Source organism: Vitis riparia, chromosome 19 (genome assembly GCF_004353265.1).
Source record: "Vitis riparia cultivar Riparia Gloire de Montpellier isolate 1030 chromosome 19, EGFV_Vit.rip_1.0, whole genome shotgun sequence".
NCBI lineage: Eukaryota > Viridiplantae > Streptophyta > Magnoliopsida > Vitales > Vitaceae > Vitis > Vitis riparia.
Window position 1 is genome coordinate 5,937,418 of NC_048449.1, and position 24,099 is coordinate 5,961,516.

General features: G+C 35.5%; 3 protein-coding genes across 3 annotated transcripts in view; 1 reads left to right on the forward strand and 2 right to left on the reverse strand.

Moving 5' to 3' along the window:
* Positions 1 to 638: 638 nt before the first annotated feature.
* LOC117909504 (polycomb group protein FIE1) lies at positions 639 to 13,922 on the reverse strand. Its single transcript, XM_034823545.1, has 13 exons — positions 13,674 to 13,922; positions 4,449 to 4,514; positions 4,208 to 4,330; positions 3,870 to 3,950; positions 3,705 to 3,797; positions 3,489 to 3,564; positions 2,453 to 2,532; positions 2,300 to 2,371; positions 2,073 to 2,132; positions 1,834 to 1,930; positions 1,490 to 1,553; positions 1,320 to 1,379; positions 639 to 1,016 (listed from the first exon to the last, which is right to left on the reverse strand). Exons 1-13 carry the CDS (start codon positions 13,848 to 13,850, stop codon positions 953 to 955), a joined length of 1,113 nt encoding a protein of 370 aa, XP_034679436.1. The 5' UTR covers positions 13,851 to 13,922; the 3' UTR covers positions 639 to 952.
* Positions 13,923 to 14,480: 558 nt separating this feature from the next.
* Positions 14,481 to 15,407, forward strand: LOC117908488. The gene has a single exon (XM_034822095.1). It carries the CDS (start codon positions 14,558 to 14,560, stop codon positions 15,212 to 15,214), a length of 657 nt encoding a protein of 218 aa, XP_034677986.1. The 5' UTR covers positions 14,481 to 14,557; the 3' UTR covers positions 15,215 to 15,407.
* A 398-nt stretch (positions 15,408 to 15,805) lies between these two features.
* LOC117908487 (pentatricopeptide repeat-containing protein At4g04790, mitochondrial-like) overlaps positions 15,806 to 24,099 on the reverse strand; it is a 49,110-nt gene continuing 40,816 nt past the window's right edge. The window contains exons 10-16 of the mRNA XM_034822093.1: positions 21,533 to 21,652; positions 21,095 to 21,199; positions 17,505 to 17,669; positions 17,305 to 17,432; positions 17,144 to 17,222; positions 16,631 to 16,848; positions 15,806 to 16,176 (exon numbers count right to left, since the gene is read on the reverse strand). Of these exons, the coding sequence (XP_034677984.1) occupies positions 15,993 to 16,176; positions 16,631 to 16,848; positions 17,144 to 17,222; positions 17,305 to 17,432; positions 17,505 to 17,669; positions 21,095 to 21,199; positions 21,533 to 21,652 (999 nt within the window). The 3' untranslated portion in view covers positions 15,806 to 15,992. The remainder of the gene's footprint in view (positions 16,177 to 16,630; positions 16,849 to 17,143; positions 17,223 to 17,304; positions 17,433 to 17,504; positions 17,670 to 21,094; positions 21,200 to 21,532; positions 21,653 to 24,099) is intronic.

Consider the following 24,099-nt stretch of genomic DNA (forward strand, 5'->3'; position numbering starts at 1 on the left):
CCGAGGCCCATGGGGTCAGGTTTTGAACCTTAGTTTTGGGAGGGTGGATGGACTGGGACTGACCCAGCCCGAAACCATCTATCCAACTCCACCCAAAGCCCAAATTTACTCCTAACCGTGTCCCACATTTTATACAATAAACAATGTCTCCTCCTTGCTCTCTTCTACGGTGAACTCGAACTTGTGTCAGAAAATCCTCGACTGGCCAATAAGTTTTTCGCGCAGACTCTCAAGTCACCATGGGAACAGTGAAGCAAAAGATGCAGGTATAGACGACCAACCACTTTGGGGATATCACAACATAAAGACCACGCCTAAAACCCATAGAAATTGCACAAATAGAGAGATTTTCAGCAATCCCAGGCTCAAGTCCACCAATGTCAATTGTTGCTCAGTCGAATCAAATGCTGCCTGTAAGAACATAAACATCACAGGCAAGGAGAAAGAAGCACATCACCGATGTATCTGACAAAATGCATGCATGCCTTACGCGCTGCCTCTTTCACAAGGAACGAAAAACCCATCTATCCCCGGTTTCATTGTAACCACCAGAAATGATGAATGCTGGTGAAAATGATATTATATAATACGCATATCCTATCCTATCATACCAACCATAATCCTAAATTAGTTTGAGATTTGGTCCTTAGATTTATTGGCATTATGTGACAAACTAGAATATTCAAGCCTTCAAACATGGAATTTAAAGAGTTTTAGCAGGCTTGACTCAAGTAATGAGCAAGTCAAGATGCTGACTACAAGTCACACATAATCTAACAGAGCTTTGGAATTAAATAAGAGCTCATTTGATGTTTATAATCAAAAGAAAAAAAAAAAATAGTATTCAAGAGTCTTAGAGACTACAAACTTAACCAGCATATATTTCAGAATGAAACAGCATGCTTGGGCAGTGAATCTGGTGAAGCCCTGTGACGAGACCCTTACGAATAGCTCAGGGTGTTGCAACAGCATCCCATCGCCAGATTGTCCCATCCTCGCAGCAGCTTAGAATGGTGCTGGAACATAGACAGACAAAGGCGGCGAGAGATGGCAGATTTATAGGTTAGCATTTGTATACAACATCAGGATACTAAGAGCATCTTAAGTTGGGATGCTAAAGAGGATAGGCTATTCCATGTGCTAAATTTGGCAGTATCTTGGCAATGCCATTTCATATGCTGAAATAAAACTAGTATTATGTTTCATATTGTGCATTGGGATGTTTGGGTGCTGGGCAAATATTTAATATTTTTTACTTTAGCATTGATGGTTAGCATTTTGCATTCAAGATATGCCCTAAGGTGCAATATGAGAGTCACCTTCCGTCAAAGGACATGGCAGTCTGCCTGATTGGAGATTTTGATTGAATATGAGACAACCTGACACAGAAAAAAAATAAAAATAAAAATAAACAGACAATAAAAAACTGTGAAATTGGTGGGAAATCCGGGCCAAGTCATATCAATGAAGAACAGCAAACAAAATAAACCTTGCAATGAGAACAGGGGGGCTGGACTGCAGTTCCCAGACATAGATCTTCCCTTCTCTATTCCCTGTTAAACACAAGAATCCACAACTAATTGTGTCAAAACCCTTGAAAACATAACTTTAATGGATGCAGTAATTAGCTGGAACTTGCAAGAAACAGTGTTATTGAAAACCCACTACAGGATGAATGTTAAAAGAGACATATACACAAAAAATAAAAACAAATATAAAAGAAAAACTTAACATCCGGAAAAACTAGAAAATAAAAAATTAAGAGAAAATTGTATTGGAACCAAAAAATGGAGAAAACTAAGTTCCCATTTTAGCTAGCATAATCTGCCTTACCTATAGCCGCTGCATTATAATGGAAATCACAGGAGAATTTGATAAACCAAATATCACACTCTGGCACAGGATATTTCTGAAGAATGTCAACGGAACCCTAAACAGAAAACATTATAGAATTTAGTAGTAGAGTTCCATAACTGGGACCTTACACAGGAGAATAAATTAACAGAAAATAAAGATGCAAAATAAACTGAGATAGATCATAAAGTTGCAAGGAAAGAGAGAGAAAAACTAACCTCGCCAGGAGACTGCTCCTTGGTTTTGGGTTCCCATAACACAATTTCATTATCAACACTCTGAAAAAAGCACAAAAGGTATGCACTGACGTAAGAATTATATCAGTATCTAGCTTATGACGAAAAAGCTATCTAGGGTATGTTTAGTCAACATATAATACTTCTTCCACTATGTAACTCCACTTTCAGTTTTAGACCCACAAATAGAGAATTAAGCAACACATTACCTTGGACAGGATAAAATCACCCAGCCACCTATTACAGTCAACATAGTTTGAATGAACGGATGCTATGAATATCTGCAATAATAAAAGTAACCTCAGAGACAAATAGGAACACACACTCACATGACATGTAAAATAAAAATGACAGCTACTCACAGGAAACTGTACATATTTTGTCGGAAATTTAGATGGAAGATCCGTCCATGTGAAAGATTTCTCCACATATGTCCAGAATTCTGCAACAGCCTCATAAACATGACAAAGGGATTGTGATGAACAAACTGATATTTACTAAATAATCAACCAAGTAGCTAGCCACAATTCATGTCCAACGATTTAAGCAACTAGCCCCCCTCTAAAAAAAAGGCTCAAAAATCAAACAAATCAAAAATTGATAAGAGGAAAAACTTTTAAATAGTAAAAGAGAAGAGGCCATTTACAGAAAAAGCAAAAGCCCAGAAATGTCAGCAAGAGGTAATATAATTGGTATTACACTTGATTTATTGAATATATTTTTCATACAAAAATTTGTATTTTAAGATTCATACTGACTCTGCTCTTTGTATACATTTTAGCTTTATTTTTATCAAAAACAAAATATTCATTGAAATAGATTTTATAGTACAATCCTTCCCAGTTATACAAACTCTGATCAAAAGAACAGATGAGTACCTTTTCTCCAATATACCAACAAGACATCTACCTCAATATAGTACCACATAAAACTATACATATTAGCTTTATTTCAAGATAAATTAATTCATATATTAACTACCATATATACTAGTGCATCTATTTTATAGTGTGAATTTAGATAACAATCACATCAAATTTAGATAACAATTACATCAGGTAGAATGTGATTGCTGTGACCACATAACCTAGGGGGAAAGGAAAAACGAAACCCCCACCCAAAAATAAATAAGAAAAAAATAATAATTCTGATCGATAAAGTCTCACTACGTATATTTTTTTTATCAGAATATTAACTACGTAGATTTTAGCATAGATGAATTTCAATTCTTCATTTTCTTCTCTCTCCAGTCACTTTCTATCTCGTATTTTTCTTTATTCTTCAAACTTTCATACTACTTATAGCAAAACCAATCTAAACAATGGGTCAGATTCATTGGAACAATCCACATAACTCTTAAAAATACAATAATAACACTAGAAAAATAACATGTGCTACCTTTCATTGACCAAATCTTAACGGTGTTGTCCATACCACAACTCGCAATGCGATATATGTCTGAAGGGTGAAAGTCCTACAATAGTCATCATAAACTAACGGTTAGAGATTAAATTCCTTAATATAAGGCACAAAGGAAACAGTAACAAAACCAGATGGTGAAAAACAACTAAAAGCAACAAAGGCTAGTCAAAGGCTTTTGTAGTCAACACCTACCACACTCAAGACTTCATTGCGATGACCCCCAGCTCCAGCAAATATCAAAATGCATATTCCCGTGTGAACATTCCATAACCGCACTGACTCATCCTGGTTGATTTTTTTCCGTAGATTTAACCACCATTATAAATTAAAAACTTTAAAAAAATATTTGACACCTACTTTGCTTGCAGACACCACAAGTGATGGTTTCAGTGCCTGAGTCCTGATTTCATTAATCGAGTCCCCATGGCCAACAAAACTCTGCATGTACATAAGGATGTTAGGGGGTAGAAGAGAAAACAATTGGAAAAAACACCTTTTATTTTAAAAAGCATGCTATATACAATGCATTATATGAGTCTTCCACATAAAAGTGTACACACCCCTAAAAGTGGGGTAAATGCCACTTGAATACCACCAGTGAAGCAGCAGCATTGGGTTTATACCTCTTGCTAGTAGACTGGACCAGGTACTGCAACTGCTATATAAAATAAGAATGCTAGTCCCAAAAATAGTACCTTGTGTATCTTCTCATTGCCAGTATCAATGATACGAATTATACCATTGATTCCTCCAGCCACCAAGAATGGGATGCCATCAATACTGCATGCCCAACTCAAAGTGTAAAAAGACTCATCCTTCTGATCTACAAAGCACATGGAAATCCCAAAATTTCTTCAAGAACACTTATACTTTTGCATTAGACAGTATACAAGCATAACAATGAGAAGTCATTTGATGAAGGTTCTTTTTCCTTACATCTTCATCAATGTAAGACTGCAAGACAGCAATGACGCCCCCTTCAAGACATTGGTAAACAGTTACCTGAGGAAAGATTTAATATTTCCATTACACTGGATACAAGAGGAAAAGGGAGGGGAAAATGTGGAAATTGTAGGTGTGTTTATTTTGCTAGAAAATGAAATCATGGAAAATGAGGTAGATTAACGGTGCTTTTGACTATGGTGAATTGAAATATTTATTAGAATAACATGACATATGTGAGAGACAATTGTTTAAAGCACTTAGAAAGCTATGTGAATTCATTTTGGAAATGCATAGAATAAATTGTGAAAAAAAAAGTGTTCGTCTTCTAGCATGAAAATGCTAATCTTCAAGCACCAATAAGTCTATAACCATTTTCAACATCAATGTTGTCAATTGGGAGAATTTTCTGAAATATTATTAATGTTGAAATAACAGGAGTACAGAGCTAAATAATATACACAGCTAATTACAAAATAAGGAAGCTAAAAAATAGGTAACTTCCCTAAATCAGATTCCTATAAATCAGGAATATACAAGCTAACCAAATCTCCTAAATATACTTCTAACCAAATACAATTGTACAAAGTTTCCTTATTAGGAATAAGAACGTTTTCCAAAACTCCCCCTCAAGCTGGTGAATGGATGTTTTCCATTCCCAGCTTGCCAACTATCATAAATGTTGCAATAGACAGTCCTTTTGTTAGAACATCAGCTAGTTGTCCACCAATAGAGACAAATGGAGAGCAAATCAGTCCACTATCTAACTTTTCTTTTATGAAGTGTCCATCAACCTCAATGTGTTTGGTCCGATCATATTGTACAGGGTTATGTGCTATATTGATAGCGGACATGTTGTTGCAATAAAGCCTCATAGGTGTCTCCCACATGATCTTCAAGTCATCTAGGATTATCTTCAACCACAATAATTCACAAATTCTAAGCGTCATGGACCTAAACTCGGCTTCCGCACTTGATCTAGCCATAACATTTTGTTTTTTACTTCTCCATGTCACTAGATTACCACCCAAGTACGTGCAATAGCCTGATGTTAATCTCCTGTCCACCACAAACCCAGCATAGACTGCATTGATATAAGCTTCAAGGGTCAACTTCTTTCCCTTCTTAAATAAAATTCCCTTTCCTAAAGTTCCTTTCAAGTACTGTAGAATCCAATACACAATCTAGAGATGAATTTCCTTAGGATCATGCATAAACTAACTCACCACACTAACCGCATAGGCTATGTCAAGTCTAGTGTGGGACAAGTAAATGAGCCTTCCTACAAGCCTTTGATAAGTACCTCTATCTACCACCATATCTTCCAATGCCCCTCCACGTCTATGATCCTACTTTATCGGTGTCTCAACCGGCTTGCATCCCAATTTGCTTAGCTCCTTTAACAAGTCCAACACATTTTTGTTGAGAGATAAAAATTCTATGCCGAGAATGAGCAACTTCAATGCCAAGGAAATACTTCAATTTGCCAAGATCTTTAATTTCAAATTCTTTCACAAGGCACTTCTTCAAGGCTTCTCTCCTTTTTGTATTGTTTCCAGTCACAATTATGTTGTCCACATACACAAGCAATGTTGTCACTTTCCCTGAACCCAAGTGTTTAACAAATAAGGTATGGCCACCTTGGCTTTGCTTGTACCCCATAAAGAGCATAACCTTGGTAAACCTCCCAAACCAAGCCTATGGTGACTGTATCAAACCATATAGATATTTCCTAGCTACAAGTCGAAACCATAAAGAATTTCCATATATATCTTCTCTTCAAGATCACCATGCAAGAAGGCATTTTTAACATCAAATTGTTGTAAACTCCAACCAAGATTAGCCGCCACTGACAATAACACCCGAACTATATTCATTTTCGCAATAGAAGCAAATGTCTCAAGGTAGTCAATTCCATAAGTCTGAGTATAACCCTTTGCTACTAATATAGCCTTGTACCTTTCAAGCAATTCATCCACCTTGTATTTGACTAGGGCTTCAACCTAGGCAGGTTAACCCGACATAATCCAAATCTAACCCGATTTTTATGCGAGCTTGGGCACTCTCTTATGTAAGTCAATTTGGGCTTGGGTTCATTTTTATCAACCCAATTTAAATTTCGGGATTGGGCAAGGGCAACCCAAATTAACCCGAACCTAACTATATATATATATAACTTTAAAAATTAAAAAAAATAAAAAAACCCTTTACAACTTTACCTATTTGCTTCTTCCCATTCGGGCCATTCCATTCTTCATCATTTACTCCCAAAATTGAAAATACCCATTACACGAGTTGTAGACCCTAGTTCCCGATTGTTAGTTCAATGTTGCCCCCAACATTCATAGTTGTCGACATCATTCAATGTCATCGTCATTCAACTCTTTGACTATGGTTGTGGATACGTATGCTTTTCATTTTAATCTCAAACTTTGCATATTTTTGGTGAATAGATCTTTGGGTCTTGAGGACCAAGATTCATATGTTCAAACACCTCTTCCCCACCATTGGTTCATTCATTCATTGTCATTCTCTCTTTTTCTTTTGTTTTTGGTGTTTTGAATTGAGGATTTGGAAATTCAAGGGTTCAATTTCAAAATGGGTTGTAATGGGAATGGAACAATGTAATGGAATTGAGCTTGCTTTATTTTCAACTCGAATTTAATAATTTTAATTCAGAATGAGCTTGGGTTGGGTCATACCTTAGGTTGATGCATTTCAAGTTTGGGTTAGTCTTGGATTGGCTCTCAACTTGGCCCAACCCGCCAAATTGTAGCCCTATATTAGATTGTAAAGACTCAGCTACAACCCACTAGAGTTTTCCCTCATGGTAAGACCACCAAATCCCATGTTGCATTCTTCTCAAAAGCATCCACTTCAACTCTCATAGCTTTCCTCCATTTCTCATGACCAAGTGTCTCATATAATGTTTTAGGTATAGACATGGTGTTTAGGTGAGTGAGGAAGGCTTTATGGGCAGTAGACGATTTATTGTAGGACATAAAAAAGTATATGAGGTGTTGGGTGCATGTCCTAGTTGTGGAGAGCTATGGGTAAATCATGGTAATTTGTGTTAGGTACGGCTTTCTATAGTAATTTAGGGTTAGAAACAGCAAAGGGAGAAGTGGATACTTCATTACCAGAAACCAGTTCAGACTCTTGAACGCGAATAGGTTGAATGATGGAAGCTTTCCTTCTTAATCAAACTTGCCATGGATGAGTAGAACTTTGAAGTTGTTTTTCCTTTGCCATTACTCTTACAACAAGAGATGCACACAGTTCAGACTCATTTAGAATAGGGGCCGAAGGTTCAAAAACAGGCTTGGTGACCAAAATGGACTCAAAAGGGGTGACCAATACTTGACTTGAGGGCAAATTTGTCACAATACTTGACTCACAAATAGGCGAAGAATAATGTCTAGAAGACATAGGGAGATCAAGTAAGAATGAGTCTCTATCCTTATCCTCCACAAATGATTTCTCCACTTAAAGATAAGGATCAATGAAATAGTTATCTTTCTCCACAGAAGTGACATATGCAGAGATATAGAATTTCTTGTGGAAGGATGATAACACTTGTACCCTTTTTCATAAGTAAATAAAGAGTATTAAAAACAAAGTGCCAGAAAAGCGCTTCAAGGTATATAGGGAGTATACAACGAGCGCCAACAACACCACAAAAAACAAAGAAAAAACACCAAAAAGGCACCCCTCAACAAGGCCCTATCCAATCCACAAAATCTACAATTGAAGAAGAGTCAAGATCTATAACAAATTGGACCAAGCCCAAAGATTACACAAAAAAATCCAGTTTAATTCTATGAACATAATGCACAATATTTTCAAATGCCTTACTATTCTTTTCCTTCTAGATTGTCCAAAAAGATACAAGGGAGCAGATCTCCACACCTTTCTCTTTTTTCTACCCACACCAAACCTATGCCAACTTGTAAGCGTCTCTCTCACTGAGGAGGGAAAGACCCAAGACAAGCCAAAGAGCGAAAAAATGAGGTTTCAAACAGCTCTAGTCTTGTCGCAATGGATGAGAATGTGATCAACTGATTCCTTTTCTTTGCAATAAAGGAAGCCTTTATTTGCCACAACCCACCCTCTCCTTTGGATGTGATCCAAAGTTAACACTTGGGTCTACCCACAACACTTTTGCCCTTTTTGAATAGAAAAATACCTCACAAAGACACGCCAAAGAGCTCTAGGGTCTAATTTACCCCTGTTTTGAGAATGAATGTAGACAAAGGCAACACAATCAAAGATTCTGGGGACAAAATTGTTTGAAGTGTTGAAATCTAAAAAGAATGTAGACAAGACTTGCATGGGACTTTTAAAGTCAAGCACTCGGGAAGACAATATGTTTATAATATGTGCAGTAGTTAAAAAGAAAGGCTCTCCCAAATGATTTTTGGGAACATTATTTTGAATAAGAAAGGCTCTTGTGGCTGCTAAAGGATGATCATTTTTTCCTCTCTGCAACCCCATTTTGTTGGGGTGTGTTGACACAAGATGATTCATGAATTATGTCTTCCTTTGGGAAGGATGGAGACAGAAGTTGATTAAAGCAATCCCTTGCATTATCAGACCAAACCTTTTGATTTCAACCTCAAGCTAATTTTTAACCTTTTTTTATTTATTTTATTTTTTGATAGGAAACGACAAAGAGATACATTGATAAAAATAAGAAGTACAAGAGAAGGATGAGGAATCCTCCCACCAAAGTAAAACTAAACAACAAGAAAACGAAAACAAGAAGCTACAAAGTACAAACATCAATAAACTCAACTTGATTTGTTTTTTTAAACGATAAAGTCATGTCACTCAAGTACAATCATCAATAAAGGAAACAAACCAATGAGCCCCAAAAATATTTGAGATTGTTGAAGGACCCCAAATGTCACTATGAATTACAGAAAAAGGAACATTGGTTCTTTTATTGCTTATTTGAAAATAAGCATGTTTGTGTTTTGCCAATTCACAAACAACACAATGCAAATGTTTGACACTCATTTCTTTGAACAATAGAGGAAAATTTACTTTAAGAACACTAAACAAAGAATGACCGAGACAATGGTGATAAATTCAGATTTTGTCTTTATTTGACATGGAAGACTCAGAAAATAATGACAAAGATACACTATTCTCGTTTCTAGACTGTCCACTCGACTCTTCAAGATAGTAAAGTCCATCTTTCTCCCTAGCACATCCAATCCTCTTCCTCAAATCTTAGTCCTAAAATGCACAACATGAAGGATAAAATACCACAAAGCAATTCAAATACTTAGCAAGTTTCTGTATTCATACAAGATTTGTATATAACTTAGACACGTGGAGGGCCTTTTTGAGGGTGAGATATTGATTAACATGAATATCACCTTGGCTAGCTACGGTTGTTGAACTTTCATTGGCTATGATGATTTTTCAGTTATTAGGACTTAGGGTGAAGGAGATAAATTGTTGAGAGTTATAGGTCCTGTGGTCGAAAGCCCCTGAATTAGTGACCCAGAAACCGGGGTGGATTTTATCAAACATTTAGAGCATAAGATAAGAGTCTTACCTAAGAGCATAGTTTTAAAAGGTGCTTAAGGCGCAACCACTCCCTAGCTATAGTGCCTTGCTTGCCAAGACATGCATCTTGTTAAAAAGGCGCACCTTATTTACTTTACTTTTCCTTTTTTTAAACACCTTTATTCTTGAAATTTCTAATTTAAAATTTATATAATTTCATTATTTTTTTTGTTGAATGTTTCTTTTAAATGTTTGGAATATTAAATTTTTCATTGATTTGATTAAATTTTGAATCATAATTTATAAAATTGATATTGAATGTTTCTTTTAAATGCTTCGAATCTTAAATCTTTTATTGATTGGATTAAATTTAAAATCATATTTTATAAAATTGATACGCATCCCAGGTCAGGTTTCACTTCACTCAACCTCATGCCTTGTGTTACACCTTGCGCCTAAGCTATAGGAGACTTCTACGCTTTAAGTGCGCCTTACTCCTTTTAAAACTATGCTTGAGAGTGCCAGAGAACAAGTACTTGTAGCTCTAGGCTTCTCCAATGTCCCCAAGAAGTTCCTTAGCTTTCCTACTTCCTCCCTATTCAACTCAGCTTGTTCTTGAGGATTACCTTCACCATCGGGTTGTGTTTGAGACACATGAGCCTGTCCCTTTGATGATCCACCCCTCATGGATCAGTTTCTACTATTTTGCTGCTGTTGTGCCCTTCCATGAAGTTTCCAACACTTTTTTTAGTATGTTGAGGCTTTTTGCAATATGTGCACCATAAGGAATCCTTATTAATGGCTCTGGACAGCTTTAATTGGCCATTTTCTCCGCCAGGCTGTTGATCAGATTTGCATCTTCAGGTTTGAATTCTTTGTCACCAAAGCCGAGCTCAAAGTCCCTAGAGTCTCAATCATTACATCACGTCTGCCTTCTTCTGCCCTTAGTAGAGCAATAGTCTCATTTAATGAAGGAAGGTTTCCTTTTCCCAATATTTGCACTCAAATAGGATCAAATTCCATATTCAACCTAATAAGAAGATCATGGATTCTATCCTTCTTGACAAATCTCTTCAGGAGAGATGAATCATCACTGCACCTCATTTGTATGTCTTGATAGAGGTCCATCTCCTGCAACAGTCCCTTCAAATAATTTGAGTCAAACATCCTTGGTGGTGTCAAGAAACATACAGGTGTCGTTGATCTTTGGCACCAGGTTGTTCCACAACTAGGACATTACCTTTGAATCTTCTTCATCCCATGCCTCGAATTTAGGATCTTTTTGACTTGGTCCAATACCATTTAGATGACTCAAATTGCCTCTTCCTTTCAAGAATGTATGGACAAGTTGAGACCACTTTAGATAATTCTTACCATTCAATCGATAGGCAGCCTGGATGTTTCGTAGATCTCCTGTAGAATGGTTGGATGTTTGTTCTGTTACATTCGTTTCAAAGGCACTGGTGACTTCGGCAGTTTCTGACATATCTTCTATGAAAGGAATGAAATTGAGGGAAAAGAAGTGGGATCAAATAACACACCGATTTCTAGGGCAACACAGGCCGATTGAATAACAAAAAGATGTTCAAGCAGAAAAATGATGACAAGAAAAGCTTGAAATTGCAGAGCAATCAATACCAGCGATCAAAAGAATCCCAAAGAGCCTAAAGCTCTAATACCATGTTAAATGGAATGATTTTCTAAAATATTATTGATGCTGAAATAACAAGAGTACAAGGCTAAATAACATACATGGCTAATTACAAAATAAGGAAGCTAAAAAATAAGTAACTACCCTAAATCAAGATTCCTATTAAATAGGAATATACAAGCTAATCAAATCTCCTAAATATACTGCTAACCAAATACAGTTGTACATGGTTTCCTTATTAGGAATAAGGACGTGTTCCAACAAATGTTCCAAATCCAGCCAAAAACAAAAGTAAAAAATCAGCTAGAATATCCATTTCATTGTGACAATTATATTATAAGTAAATGGCTATTGAGACTTACACCTTAAGGCTCACCTCAAAGTGACACTCTGCGAATTAGCCTTGAGATTATAGCTAAAGTTATGGTAATTGAGGCTTACAGTTTTGAGATTATAGCCTCAAAACTGTTGAATCCTGAGCCTCAAATATCCAAAGGGTTTTTGGCCTTTGTAGGCTTTTAATATAAATTTTATAAGAGGTTTAAGCCTCAACATTCAATAAGTTTTAATGGGCTCTATCATCCATACTTTTGTAGGTCTTTGATATAGATTTTATGAGTTTGTATTGGGTACTAACTTGGTTAAACCATTTATGAAATGAGAGCTTAGTTGACTTCCAATTAACCTTTTAAATGAGACGGAAAAAGAGAGATTGAGAAGAAAAAATAGAGAGGATAATCAAGCACTTGGATAGGAAAATAGAGTGAATAATATAGCGCTTGGATAGGATAATCATTGTATATAACGAAGAAAAATGGATTGACATTAACATTGATAGAGAGAATAATAGAGCACTTGGATATAATCATGATTCATTAGAGGATCCTACTAATGATAGTAGTGGTAGTTTTAAAGATTATTTGATAAATATATGAGAGAGAGTTAGATTATAGATGAGATAAAAAAAACTAAATTAGAAGTTTTTTTTGTCTTTTTTTTATAAGTATAAATTAGAAGTATTAAAAATGACATACGATTAATTTGATTGTTATATACCGTATGGTTTTCTTATTATTTAATTCTCTAGTGATTTTATTAGTATTTCTCTGATTTTTAATTTTTTTTTTCATTTTATTGTTATTAAAGTCAAAGGCACTGTATCGTTTTCTTATTATTTAATTTTCAAGTGATTTTATTAGTATTTCTCTAATGTTTTAAAAAAAATTCATTTTATTGTTATTAAAGTGGAGGCCTACGCTTCATCTCATTTAGGCAAAATGCCTCAAGACTGCCCTTAACCTTTTGAAACATTGGGGAAAACGCCCCAATACCACTTTAACCTTTAAAAACATTGATTATAAGGAATTCTATAAGCAAAAAAACAAACGTGCATCCTTTATGGGTAGGGCCAACTAGCATGCATACCAATACTTCCGAAAGAAAGGATCAACAGTGACCCCATATCAGCAATAATACTAGAACCTCCAAAACACATCTAAAAATGAAACCCTAGTTGTATCTAACATTAGAGCATCTATCAGCACTTGAAATCAAGAAGCAGCTAAGTAATGATACAAAGTTGTATAAGCACTCAATAATCAGTATATTGCCAAAATAAAATCCCATCAAGAAATCAAACAGTCGTAAATTCTTCCTCAAGCACGCATGTTTGAAGCTGCACCAACTAAAAAAATCAATTTAAAAAGGTCCAACTGTTGAGCTCAACTCAGCAATTTCAAGTCAACTTCTCTCAATTCTCCAAAAGCTTGCCCATTTCTCAGTTACCCAAGTGGCATCCAATCCACCTCTCTCAAATCACTCTCTTTTCACAACCTGTAGGGTTTATGCTTCTACATCCGCCAATAACCAAACTGCCCCAAGGTCGATCTTAAGCTCGGTTTATAAAAAAAATCTCCACGAATAGCTTAACAAAATAAAAACTTGACAGCAAATAGACAACACCAAAACGAAAACCCTAAGTTCCAGGCAAGCATCTAACAAAGCAAGAAACGAAAAATGTGTATGGTTGGAGAGATAAACGGGAGAAGTACTCGATTGCCGCCGACAGTAGCGAAGACATTGAAGTAGCGAGAGTCGATGAAGTTGAAAGCGACGGCGTATATGGGACGTTTGCCCTCCTGAAGACGATTGGTGACTCTGTAATCTCTCTTCTTCGACGGCGTCAACGAACCCACCACTGGTTCGCACCCAAGTGTGATCTTCGCCATTCTGCGCACAATGGCACCCACCGCTCTGCAAAGCGGCTATATATGTCTGTATTGTGCGCCACCTGGCCGTACCTTTGGTTCAGATTTCTTAATTTTCAGGTTTGAAAAAAGCTGAAGAATTGGGATGATTTTATTATTTTAAAATTAAAATTTAAAAACATAAAAAATATATATTTCTATTAAAATCATTCGAGAAACTTTTTATTATTATTATTATTATTATTATTATATATTTGCATTGTGTTCAACAAGTATTATATTAAAGTTTTAATTAAATATATTTAATCCTAAAAATTTAAATTTTTATCAAATATTTTTCTTATTTTTAATAAACAATGAGATAAATGAAAATTAAAAATAAGAATAATATAAAAAATATTTAAAGAAATTTCAAATTAAGAGGTCAGGTGTATTTAACCAAAATTTCAATGGAGAAAAATAAAATTCTGATTTTATTTTTTTGGTACAATAAACAAATAATTTATTAGTATAATAATTTTGTAAAGAGATAGCTACTTTATGGTATAATTGAATAATTGAACTTAAAATATAGAACATCTGAAGCCCTTCATTGAACATGTACATTGAGAATTTGAGAGAGGATCCATCATGCATCCTAATGTTATGCTACCGTCCATCCAAGAAGGATAAAACACAGAGTGACATAAGTGTCTTATCCTCTTCCTCTCACCAAACTCCAAAGTCCCATGGCATCCACCTTCCTCCGATTCATAACCCATGTAAACCCTCTTCTTCTCCACCATAACCAACCTTCCCAAACATCAAACTCACTTCTCCGCATCCATCACCTTCCCACCCCTAAATCTTTCATTGTTAACTGCACTACTCCACCCTCCTCCCCCGACCCTCCAGATTTCCCAAACCCTTATCCGAACTCGGATACTACCAACAACGCAGAAACCTTCCCCATCGAGAAGCGAAGAAAATCTGAGATAATCCGTGACAGGAAGGCTAGGACCAAGCTTGAAAAGCCAGAGCCGCCTAACTTTGAAGTGGGGTGGAAGAGGAGCAAGGTGATAGAGCTGGAGAAGCCAAAAGGGTATGTGATTGCGGACTTTTTGGAGAAGTTGGAGGAGTTGATGGGGAGAGAATTTGGATCAACTGAGCTGTTGGCAAAGACAGGAGAGATAGTGGCTGACAGGGCTAGAGAGGAGGCAGAAGTGCTGAGGGATGAGGGAGAGGTGGACGAGAGACTGGTGACGGAGCTGTTTAGGGTGTTGAGGTTGATGGAGATGGATTTGGCTATGGTGAAAGCTGCTGTGAAGGAGGAGACACTGAGTGAGAGGCTTGAGCAAGCCAAGGCAAGGTGCAGACAAGCTATACTTGTTGCTAATTCTTTCTGAATTTTGATTGTTACTGTAATTTAAGTCCCAGAAATGCTAGATTCTTTCCCTTTCTTTCTTTCTTTCTTTTTTCAAATAACGTTTGAATATGGAAAACTAGAAGGCCAGTTAGATATCATGTACTGGGAGAGATGCGGATTCCATTTTCACAAGGGATTGGCCTCAAAGCATTGGTTCAGTCCAATTTTTGACAGTGTATTGACCATCAAAGCCACCAAAAAAATAAAAATAAAAACAAGACAATTTGAAAATGCATGATACTGTTTTAATGATATTTTTTACTCAAATATGTGGAAGGGAAAGTTACCCACATTCACTTACCAATGGTGAAAGATAAATAAACCATAATCCTAGAGTTAAGAACTATTCACACTAAATTTTATGAACTCTTTCCCATATTCATAAAATACCCCGCCGTTGAGGCCTGACCCAAGAGGTAAAGGGTTGGAAAGGGTTTGAAGAGGTTGGTAAAACCGTAAAACTAACATCTAAAACCCCCCAAATAACGTGGTACCATCTCCTGGATAAAAAAACAGAGCCAGGGTCAAAGAAAAGGCAGTGATAAGTCCATGCCAGATTTTGCAATCACAGTTGATGAAAGTACACAAATGTTATTTAATTAAGAAAGAACAGCCCATTCATACATACAAAAAGAGGATCTCTTAATTCTCTTACAGTATGCTGAATAAGAAAAAGGATCCAATAGAGGACCCTTAATGACATGGATTTCTTATTGCAGGAACAAATGTTGGAGAGTGTTCAACTCACTCCTTCCTTCTCAAATCTTCAGATCATTTGAAGCATCCCCCTCCTTCTTCTTCTTGCCCTTTACAGAGGACTTCGCATAAGTTGTTTGACATGCCTTGATGACACAGCAAACATGGGGATCATCTTTTGGTATTTTATGTAGTATGTTTGCAGCAGACTTGTGGTCTCCACAAGCCAAACAGGCCTGATACATTCTGCACAAGGATTCCAAAAAAAATAAAACCAAAATATCAATTTGCATATCTTATATCCCAATCTCTCACAAAATATCATGGTAAATGAAATGGTGATACATAAGAAAATCAGCAACAACTGAACAAGACTATTCCCTTAAGCAATAATGGTCATTCAGCCCCTGCACACAAATTTGCAAGAGCACAACTCTAAAATCTGTCTTAACATGCTCATGTTGTAACTTTCTAAACTTGTCCATAACCACATGCTCTTTCCCACGTATATCATATCATTTCCCCTTTTTGTTATGCTAATTAAGCCAACAATTATTTGATGCCTTGTAACCTATCACTCAACTAGTTTTAACATTTCCACCATCTATCTGGTAATGAGGCCGTCATTCACTCTACCAATTCACAGATATAAGGTGCTGGAGAGCAAGGCTGGAAAACAAGAATACCAGGGATAACTTACCTTAAGAAACTTAAAACATTGTGAGTAAAGCCAGCAGTCTGATACTCTCTCCAAATCAAACGAGAATTATCCAAATCTTTACCATTAACACAAGCAGCAAGGAGAAAATCAAGACTTTTTCGTGAAGGCCTAAGGCCAAGCTCTTCCTTTATGGCAGTAAGTAAATCCAGGCCAATCTTCAAATTCACAGGCTCTATCTCCGCAATTAGGGAAAATACCTACACCATGAGTTTATAATAATGAAACCAAAGGCTGGAAGGTCATTATGCCAGTCCAGAAAATATGCCACAGCATCATAATAAAGAATGATCTATTTCAGCACACTAAGACAACATATATGAGGAATACTAATTCACAGATCATGATGGAAGAAAAAGTATGCAAGTTTTGCAAAATGACAATTCATATAAGACAAAGTTTGAGTCCCCAGGTAAAGACAAGTAACCAAAATTATAATGGATTAGCTTCAAACTAAATTTTTTTAGCAAATGAGGGACAGGAGAAAAGCAATACCTCATCAAGAATTGCTTCCATAGCCAATTCATTATCATGGAATGTGTCCTTGAGTTGCTTGAGTAAATCAATGGCAGAACTAATCCAAGAAAGTAAGATATAATCAAACTGGATGATGTAAAAAATTCTGACAAGAAAGTGTACTGATAGTGTTTTCAAACCTCAAATGGTTGTATCTAACACAATATAAAAGGATCCTGCAGCTACCCTCAACACGATAATCAGGATCATTCAATTCCTCAAGTAGCTGAAGCAATCTAGTCAAGTCTCCTTCAGATTGGTGGTATTCCTGAGGAATGAGAAAGAAATGTTATAGTGCATACAAAGAAAAACATGTGAAGGACTAAAGATAGGTACTTACAATAAGAAGTATAATGGCTTTAGGCTCAAGATTGAATCCAGAATTTTTTATTTCTTCATATATGTCAAAGGCATCAGAGATTTGCCCATGTAATGCAAGAGCTGAGACAAGCACACTTTTAATTTCATTCAAGCTCTTAATTGGCACTCCTTTATCCAAGACTACCTAAAACAGAAAATGATATGTTAGATCATTAGAATATTTATTTACATATCAAGCAGTACAATGACCAAGCATACATCAACAGAATATGCTTCCTGTAAAAGAGACCTAGTTAAATGCATTATGGTACAGCAATGATTATCAAAAGGTAAAGTATTATGTAACAACAAGAAACAGAACTAGCAAGGGGCCAATGTGTCTAAATATATACACCAGAAATTTCATCCATGCCTGAATACGCAAATGCTTACAAAATTCCCAAAGGGAAAATGACATAGCAAAAAAGATAACATATAAGAGCATATAAAAGAAACAACAGCATAGCATAGCACATTCTTTCAGAATAAGATTTAATTGCATTGTTGAACAACCAATATTCCTAAAAGCTTTGTTAGGATTTAAGACTACAATGCGCATCAAGTTCTAACACCCCCTGCCCCCTCATACATGACACCATAGCTTGAACCATGAGAGGTACAGACAACATTAGCTGCAAATACAAGTTGAACCTGAGACCACAATGTATACCATGCTCTAACATGTATGATAGATTGTTGAGGAAGCCTGAAAGGTAGTGCCTTCCAAATATTACATGTGATCAATATTTCTAAAGACATTTTAGCACTTAAATCTATTACCCTTTTGCTTATCAATAATATATATGACATTTTAATAGCATCAATCATAGAGGAAGCTATCGCAATTGAAGAGAATAGAGACGACATAAGATGTTTGCATCCTAGGTAATGCTGACAAATGAGAGCAGTGTAAAAAGAGACCCATAAAAATTTTGAATATAAATATTTAAGCCACCTCAAAAATGCATATCAGTGAGACAACTTCCTCAAGGGCATGCATAGGTATGATGTGTTTCGCAAGAAATTAGGAACAGATGGCAAAAAGACACCAGTAAACTGAAGCTAGGACCTCATAAGAGAGCAACAAAATTAGTCATCTAGAATTGCAGGCAACCAAGAAATAACATTCTTGTCATCGAGAGGTCTCTAGATGAATGGCAAAACGCAACTTAAAAATGCATTAATCCCCACTTCTTGGCTCAGTTAAATGAATCCTTTTCCACCAATTGGTTCGATTTGGGGCATATCCTTCACTAGATCTACTTGTTAGGACATGCAAGGTGCCCAGAATGTGGTATTATGAAGCACTCCCACCTAGCAAGGGATTATCAGCTAGTGAAAATCTGAACACTTGACTCTCTAAACTCCCCTAACGGGGTGGCAGATAGATAGCAAAAACCACAAGGCCAGTGATAGATTGGAAAAAGAGAAATTATCCATATGTTACAATAAGCTACAGCCCACCTCTATTTACATGTACAATGTTAGCATTAAGAGAAAAGATTGGGCTGTAACATCTTATGGTTCTCATTTTGCAAGTCAACTAATAGCAATGCAGATTGGTTGTTAGATAGTTAAGATGTTTTTGCTTGTCATTTCCATGCCTTACTAATGACATCACTGATTATGTTAGCCAAGAGGGAACTTGGCAGCTAGTTTCTTTTATAGGGGACTTTTTTTCTCCTAAAACAGTATAGAGTTTTTCAGGATTTGTAAATATCTTTCACTCCAAGTTTAATTATGCAGCTTATTCATTTATATCTTAAAGTTACATGTACTTTTCTTGTTTTCAGTCAATGTTTTGTATATTTTGGAAGGACTCTGCATCCTTGATTGTACTTATCAATTCATATCAATTAATTTGTTGTTTCAAATCAAAAAATAATAATTTTCAAGTCAACTACACAAGAAAAAGGGGGGTTGGTTGGATGAGTTTAACTATCAATTTGCATCATCTTCTTCAAAACATTTTAAAGAGTTCTTCATAGGAATTTTATTTTAAGACTTTTTAGTACAATATATATATATATATAAATACATTAATTCCTTATCCTGTTCTAAGAAAGGATGCTAATGGAGGATGATTAAATTTTCAGCACTATAGAAGTTTATTTACTTGCAGTGTGATATAAAAGAAGTCAAGGAAGACAAACAAAAAAAAAAAATTCTTGGCAATCAACCAAGGTTCTTTTTTTAATAAGCAAGCAAAAATTACATTAACAGCACCTAGCAAAAAATACACACCAAAGTACACACAACATATATAGAGGATGCCAACAGGAAAAGAGAAAAACAAAAGAAGGGAAAGGGGCAATGTTACTTAGAAGAAAGCAAGCGCACCTTTCAGAGAAACCGGGTAGCAATTTTAAAGTCTCAACAAATTCTATTAGCAAATTTAAGAAGTTATGTAAGTTTACATAGACTGATAGAACTCAATTACCTAATACGACTAAGACTCCATTTCATAATAGAAATATGACTTCCTTTTGTGATCAAATTAGATAAAACAAATAAAAATTTGACAAATGAATAAACTATTAGAATAAATAGATTCCAATTAGAATAACAGATTGCTAGTCTTACTACCCATGCCAACAACATAGAAATTACTAAATTGACTTTGCAGAAATATTTTTTCCTTTCTCTTTCGTAAGTTTTCGAAGTGGGCTTCCTATGTTATTCCCCATCATGTGCTATTGCTGATCAACTGATCATAGAGGTGATTCTCTGGACAGGAGGTAAACCCATCCCCACTTGGTTGCCTCCCCTTCTCTTATATGCATGTGCCTGTGAATGCAAACACTAGGGCTGCAACTTGAGCAGGTTGATGGCTAACTCCAAACGCAACCCGAATTAAAAAACTATCAACCCAAGTCCAACCCAACTCAATCCCTAACCCGAGGTATTCAACCCAACCTCATTTCTCTAAGCTCAGGTTGAATTTGAGTTGGTCGAGTTGGACTCGAGTTGGTTGGGTTGCATAATTCAAAATTCATCCATAATGTCTTTTTTTTTTAAAAAAAAAAAAATCTATATTTATATGAAAATTTAAATAGTGAAGAGGGCAAAATTCTAAACTGAGCTTGGGTTGAAAACACCTAACTCAAGCCCAACTCAAATATTGAAATTGATTGCCCAAGCCCACCTACACACCGGGTTGGGTTTGAGTTGGGTCAGGCCAACCCACCCAACTTGCACCCCTAGCCAACACACGCCACTCTTCAAGCTTCCAATTGGGTAACCAAAAAAAATTTCAATGTAGGAGTAGAATAAATGATAAACCAATAGCTTCAACTAAATTTCTATGATCTGCACTTTATCGTGGTCTTTTTGTATTTATTTATAGCCTTAAAAACCTAGCATCATTCAACTTAGACCCAAAAATTTGGTGGCTATTATTCATATCAATTTTCAATTTTTTTTTCAATTTTGGAGAAACCTGTGCCATGAATGCATACATCTTTCACATAGAAGACAAAGACGAGTATTTCTTAGGTCTGATGCTGCCATCTACTTATGTTGTTAAGAAATAGGGAAACTTATTTAGATACAGAACACATGAAAGCATACCTGTTTTGCCTTCTCAAACTGTCCACAACTTGCATATGCATTTATAAGTGCCATGAAAACATGCTTCGTCACTTGAACTCCAGCACACTTCAATTTTTCATAATACTACAAGCAGACCACTGCATTAGCATCTTTGGTTGTAAAATGCTTGCATGTAATGCTCTCAGAAAATATACCAACATCAAAAGAGAACATTACACTACTATAAAATCATTGCAGAGATGTGTAATCTTAAGAACATCATTTTGTCAATGGCCTGAGCACCAAACCAAAGAATTTTCACTCACTTGTGAGAAGTAGAGAATGAAGAGAAGGGTAAAAACCAAAACAGTGAATGTGGTATAAATTAGACCACTTGTCTAAAATTGTGAGGCTCATGCTCTTCAAGATTGCATGTAGGTCAGACACAGATTTATCAAAACATAAGTCTCTAACTACCTTAATAATATCCTCCTCACATTCACAGTTGTTTAGTAGATAGCAGAAGGTCTGAGAATCTGGTTTTACATCTGCATCTCCCATTTGCTTCAGGACCATTAAACCGCCATAAATGTTTTTCTGCAGAGACAAGTAGATCGATACAAAATAAATGAAAAATCAGAAGCATAAGATGGTTTTTCTTTGGTCAAAGAAGTGTAAATCATTTCTCAAATTTGGTCTACGTTACTTGTGAAAATTTACTTCTCAAACTTTCATTCCTTCTTCAAGGGGAAAGAATCCTTTAAGGTAGAGAAATTACTTTTCAAAGGATTCAAGCTTACAAATAAAAACAATAACTTTAAACATTGGGAAATCTAAGCAAAATATTTGGAATCAAAATATATTTTCATGAAATCTCAAGTGGCAGTTAAAACATTTGAATAAAATATTAATTAACTACAGTACTTCTAAGAAGCAAATCAAACAAACGTCATAAAAATAAACAGAACTGTTAACAATAATTAATCCTAAACAACAAATGTAAAACTAAGACCCCTCAAAAAATCAAAGTCTAGCCATGGATAATGGCCCACAACAAGGTTATAATAACAATTAATCTTGAGGCTTATGAAGCCGCCACTTCTAATAGGCATATTATGTGTATAGTTAGTGGGTAGTTACTAGACCATTTGTTTGTTTACGACTCTCTTGCTTACTAGTTGTGCACCTTTCCCATTGATCAGTATTCGCAAGCTGATCCTTCAGCAATTTAGAGTATGTTAATAATTTCTTTTAAGGTTAAAGTTAGGACAAAAGGAGTAGGATCCTATGGACATGTATAGCCCTTGCTCTGATTAGAGTTTTATGGTAGGAGAATAATGCAAGGATGCAAAGATGATTAGAGTTTTATTGATGGGTAATATCAATTATATTAACAGCAGTGACAAAAAGAACATGCAAAGGTTTACATGATGTATACAAGCCGCTTGAGGCCAAAATAGCAAATGAAAACACAAAAACCAACTCACTCACCTTACTTACAGCTCAACCAAACAATAAAGTCAACTAATGACAAGGAGTTATCTCCTATATGCACCCTAACCCATTCCAGGAGCAGCACATAAAAGATAGTTTAATTGCTTGGTCCATTATTTCAATGTCTTCAAAGGCTCTCCTATTTCTCTCCTTCCAAAAGATCTGAGATAAGTACAAAGGAGCAGTGTTTCATACTTTTTTCCTCTTCTTCCCTACAAAGGATCCATACCAACTAAGAAGGACATGATTGACTAAGTAGAGCATCACTCAATAACACCAAATAGAGCAAAAATTAATTGTCATAGTATGGCTACTCTGAAACAATGAGAGAGGATATGATCCGTTGTTTCTTCCTCCCTTTTACACAAATCACATCTACTCAGTAGTCACCAACCCCCTCCTTTTGAGCTGGATCCAGAGTTAAGAGTTTTTTCCCATGAAGCTTCCCAAGCAAAAAAAACCTTACCTTCATCAAGACCCAATGGTTCCACACGATGATTCATGCTAGAGACACCTCCATTCTACAATTTGTTGAGGAGTTAAAGGATTTAACTGCAAAATTGCTACTCTTTGATACTCACCAAATCATGATGTCCTCCACAAATTTTTAAACTAAATGTTTTAAAATTTTAAAAATACTATTTTCACTCATAGCTTTTAAATATTTACAATGCATGATAAGATATATTATACATGACTTTTTTTATATAAAACTATAATCATCATCAATATCTTATCTTACATGTATCTTGAGGTACAGATACAATAGATAATTTAATGCACAATACAACAATACATTTACCTTTGGCTATTTAATAGTTTCTAAGAAAATCAATTTGGAAACAAAATAAAAGATAAGCATATTAATTGAATAAAAAGTAACTCAAGGTTAGAGACAAAAGGGAAATGATGAGATAACATAATCCTACATGAATATGGTGTACGTTGGCGCACCTTTTTTATTTGAATTAATTTTTGGATGCTTGGCCAAATATATGGATCTTTCTTTTGGAAGTTTTTGCCTTTGTGGGAATGATGACTTGCTGAAATTTGGAACTAAAAATTATAATTAAAAATTTAAAAGATTCATTTTATGGTTCTTATGTGCTGAGAAAGTAATTTTTTTTCTTATCCATAAGGACAATCCTAGAGATTCTATGGCTCCTTCTCAGAAAGTTAAATATATTCTACTCTAATTATAGGAAGATTTTATGGATTTTGTCTACCTCCTAGCATTAACTTTCCTTTTGTTTCGATTGTATATTATTGTAGTTTCCTTTTCTTGTAACACTTTGTTTATACATGTTGTAAAACCTTTTTTCTTTTCTAAATGAATCAAGGAATATCGATTCCAATTTTACCCAAGGTATCAAAACAATTTAGGGTTAAAGGCTAAGGGTTTTTTTTTATTGGCCTTCATTGCTAGCGTGTTCCCTCTTAATCTATCCAAATGTTTGATGTAACATCTTAAAATTTTGATAGATGAGTAGGGCAATCATCTAGCCCTTGTGAGAATCCTTCACTTCAAATTACTATACATAAGCTAAAAA

Bases quoted from the DNA above. Each gene is read 5' to 3' on its own strand.
- LOC117909504 (XM_034823545.1), bottom strand. From the start codon at position 13,850: ATGGCGAAGATCACACTTGGGTGCGAACCAGTGGTGGGTTCGTTGACG. The intron at 3,951-4,207 runs GTACTATTTTTG...ATGTACATGCAG, and splicing joins GCAATGAGAAGATACACAAG to AGTTTTGTTGGCCATGGGGA. The intron at 1,931-2,072 runs GTTAGTTTTTCT...TTTTCTGTTTAG, and splicing joins AGGAGCAGTCTCCTGGCGAG to GGTTCCGTTGACATTCTTCA.
- LOC117908488 (XM_034822095.1), top strand. From the start codon at position 14,558: ATGGCATCCACCTTCCTCCGATTCATAACCCATGTAAACCCTCTTCTT.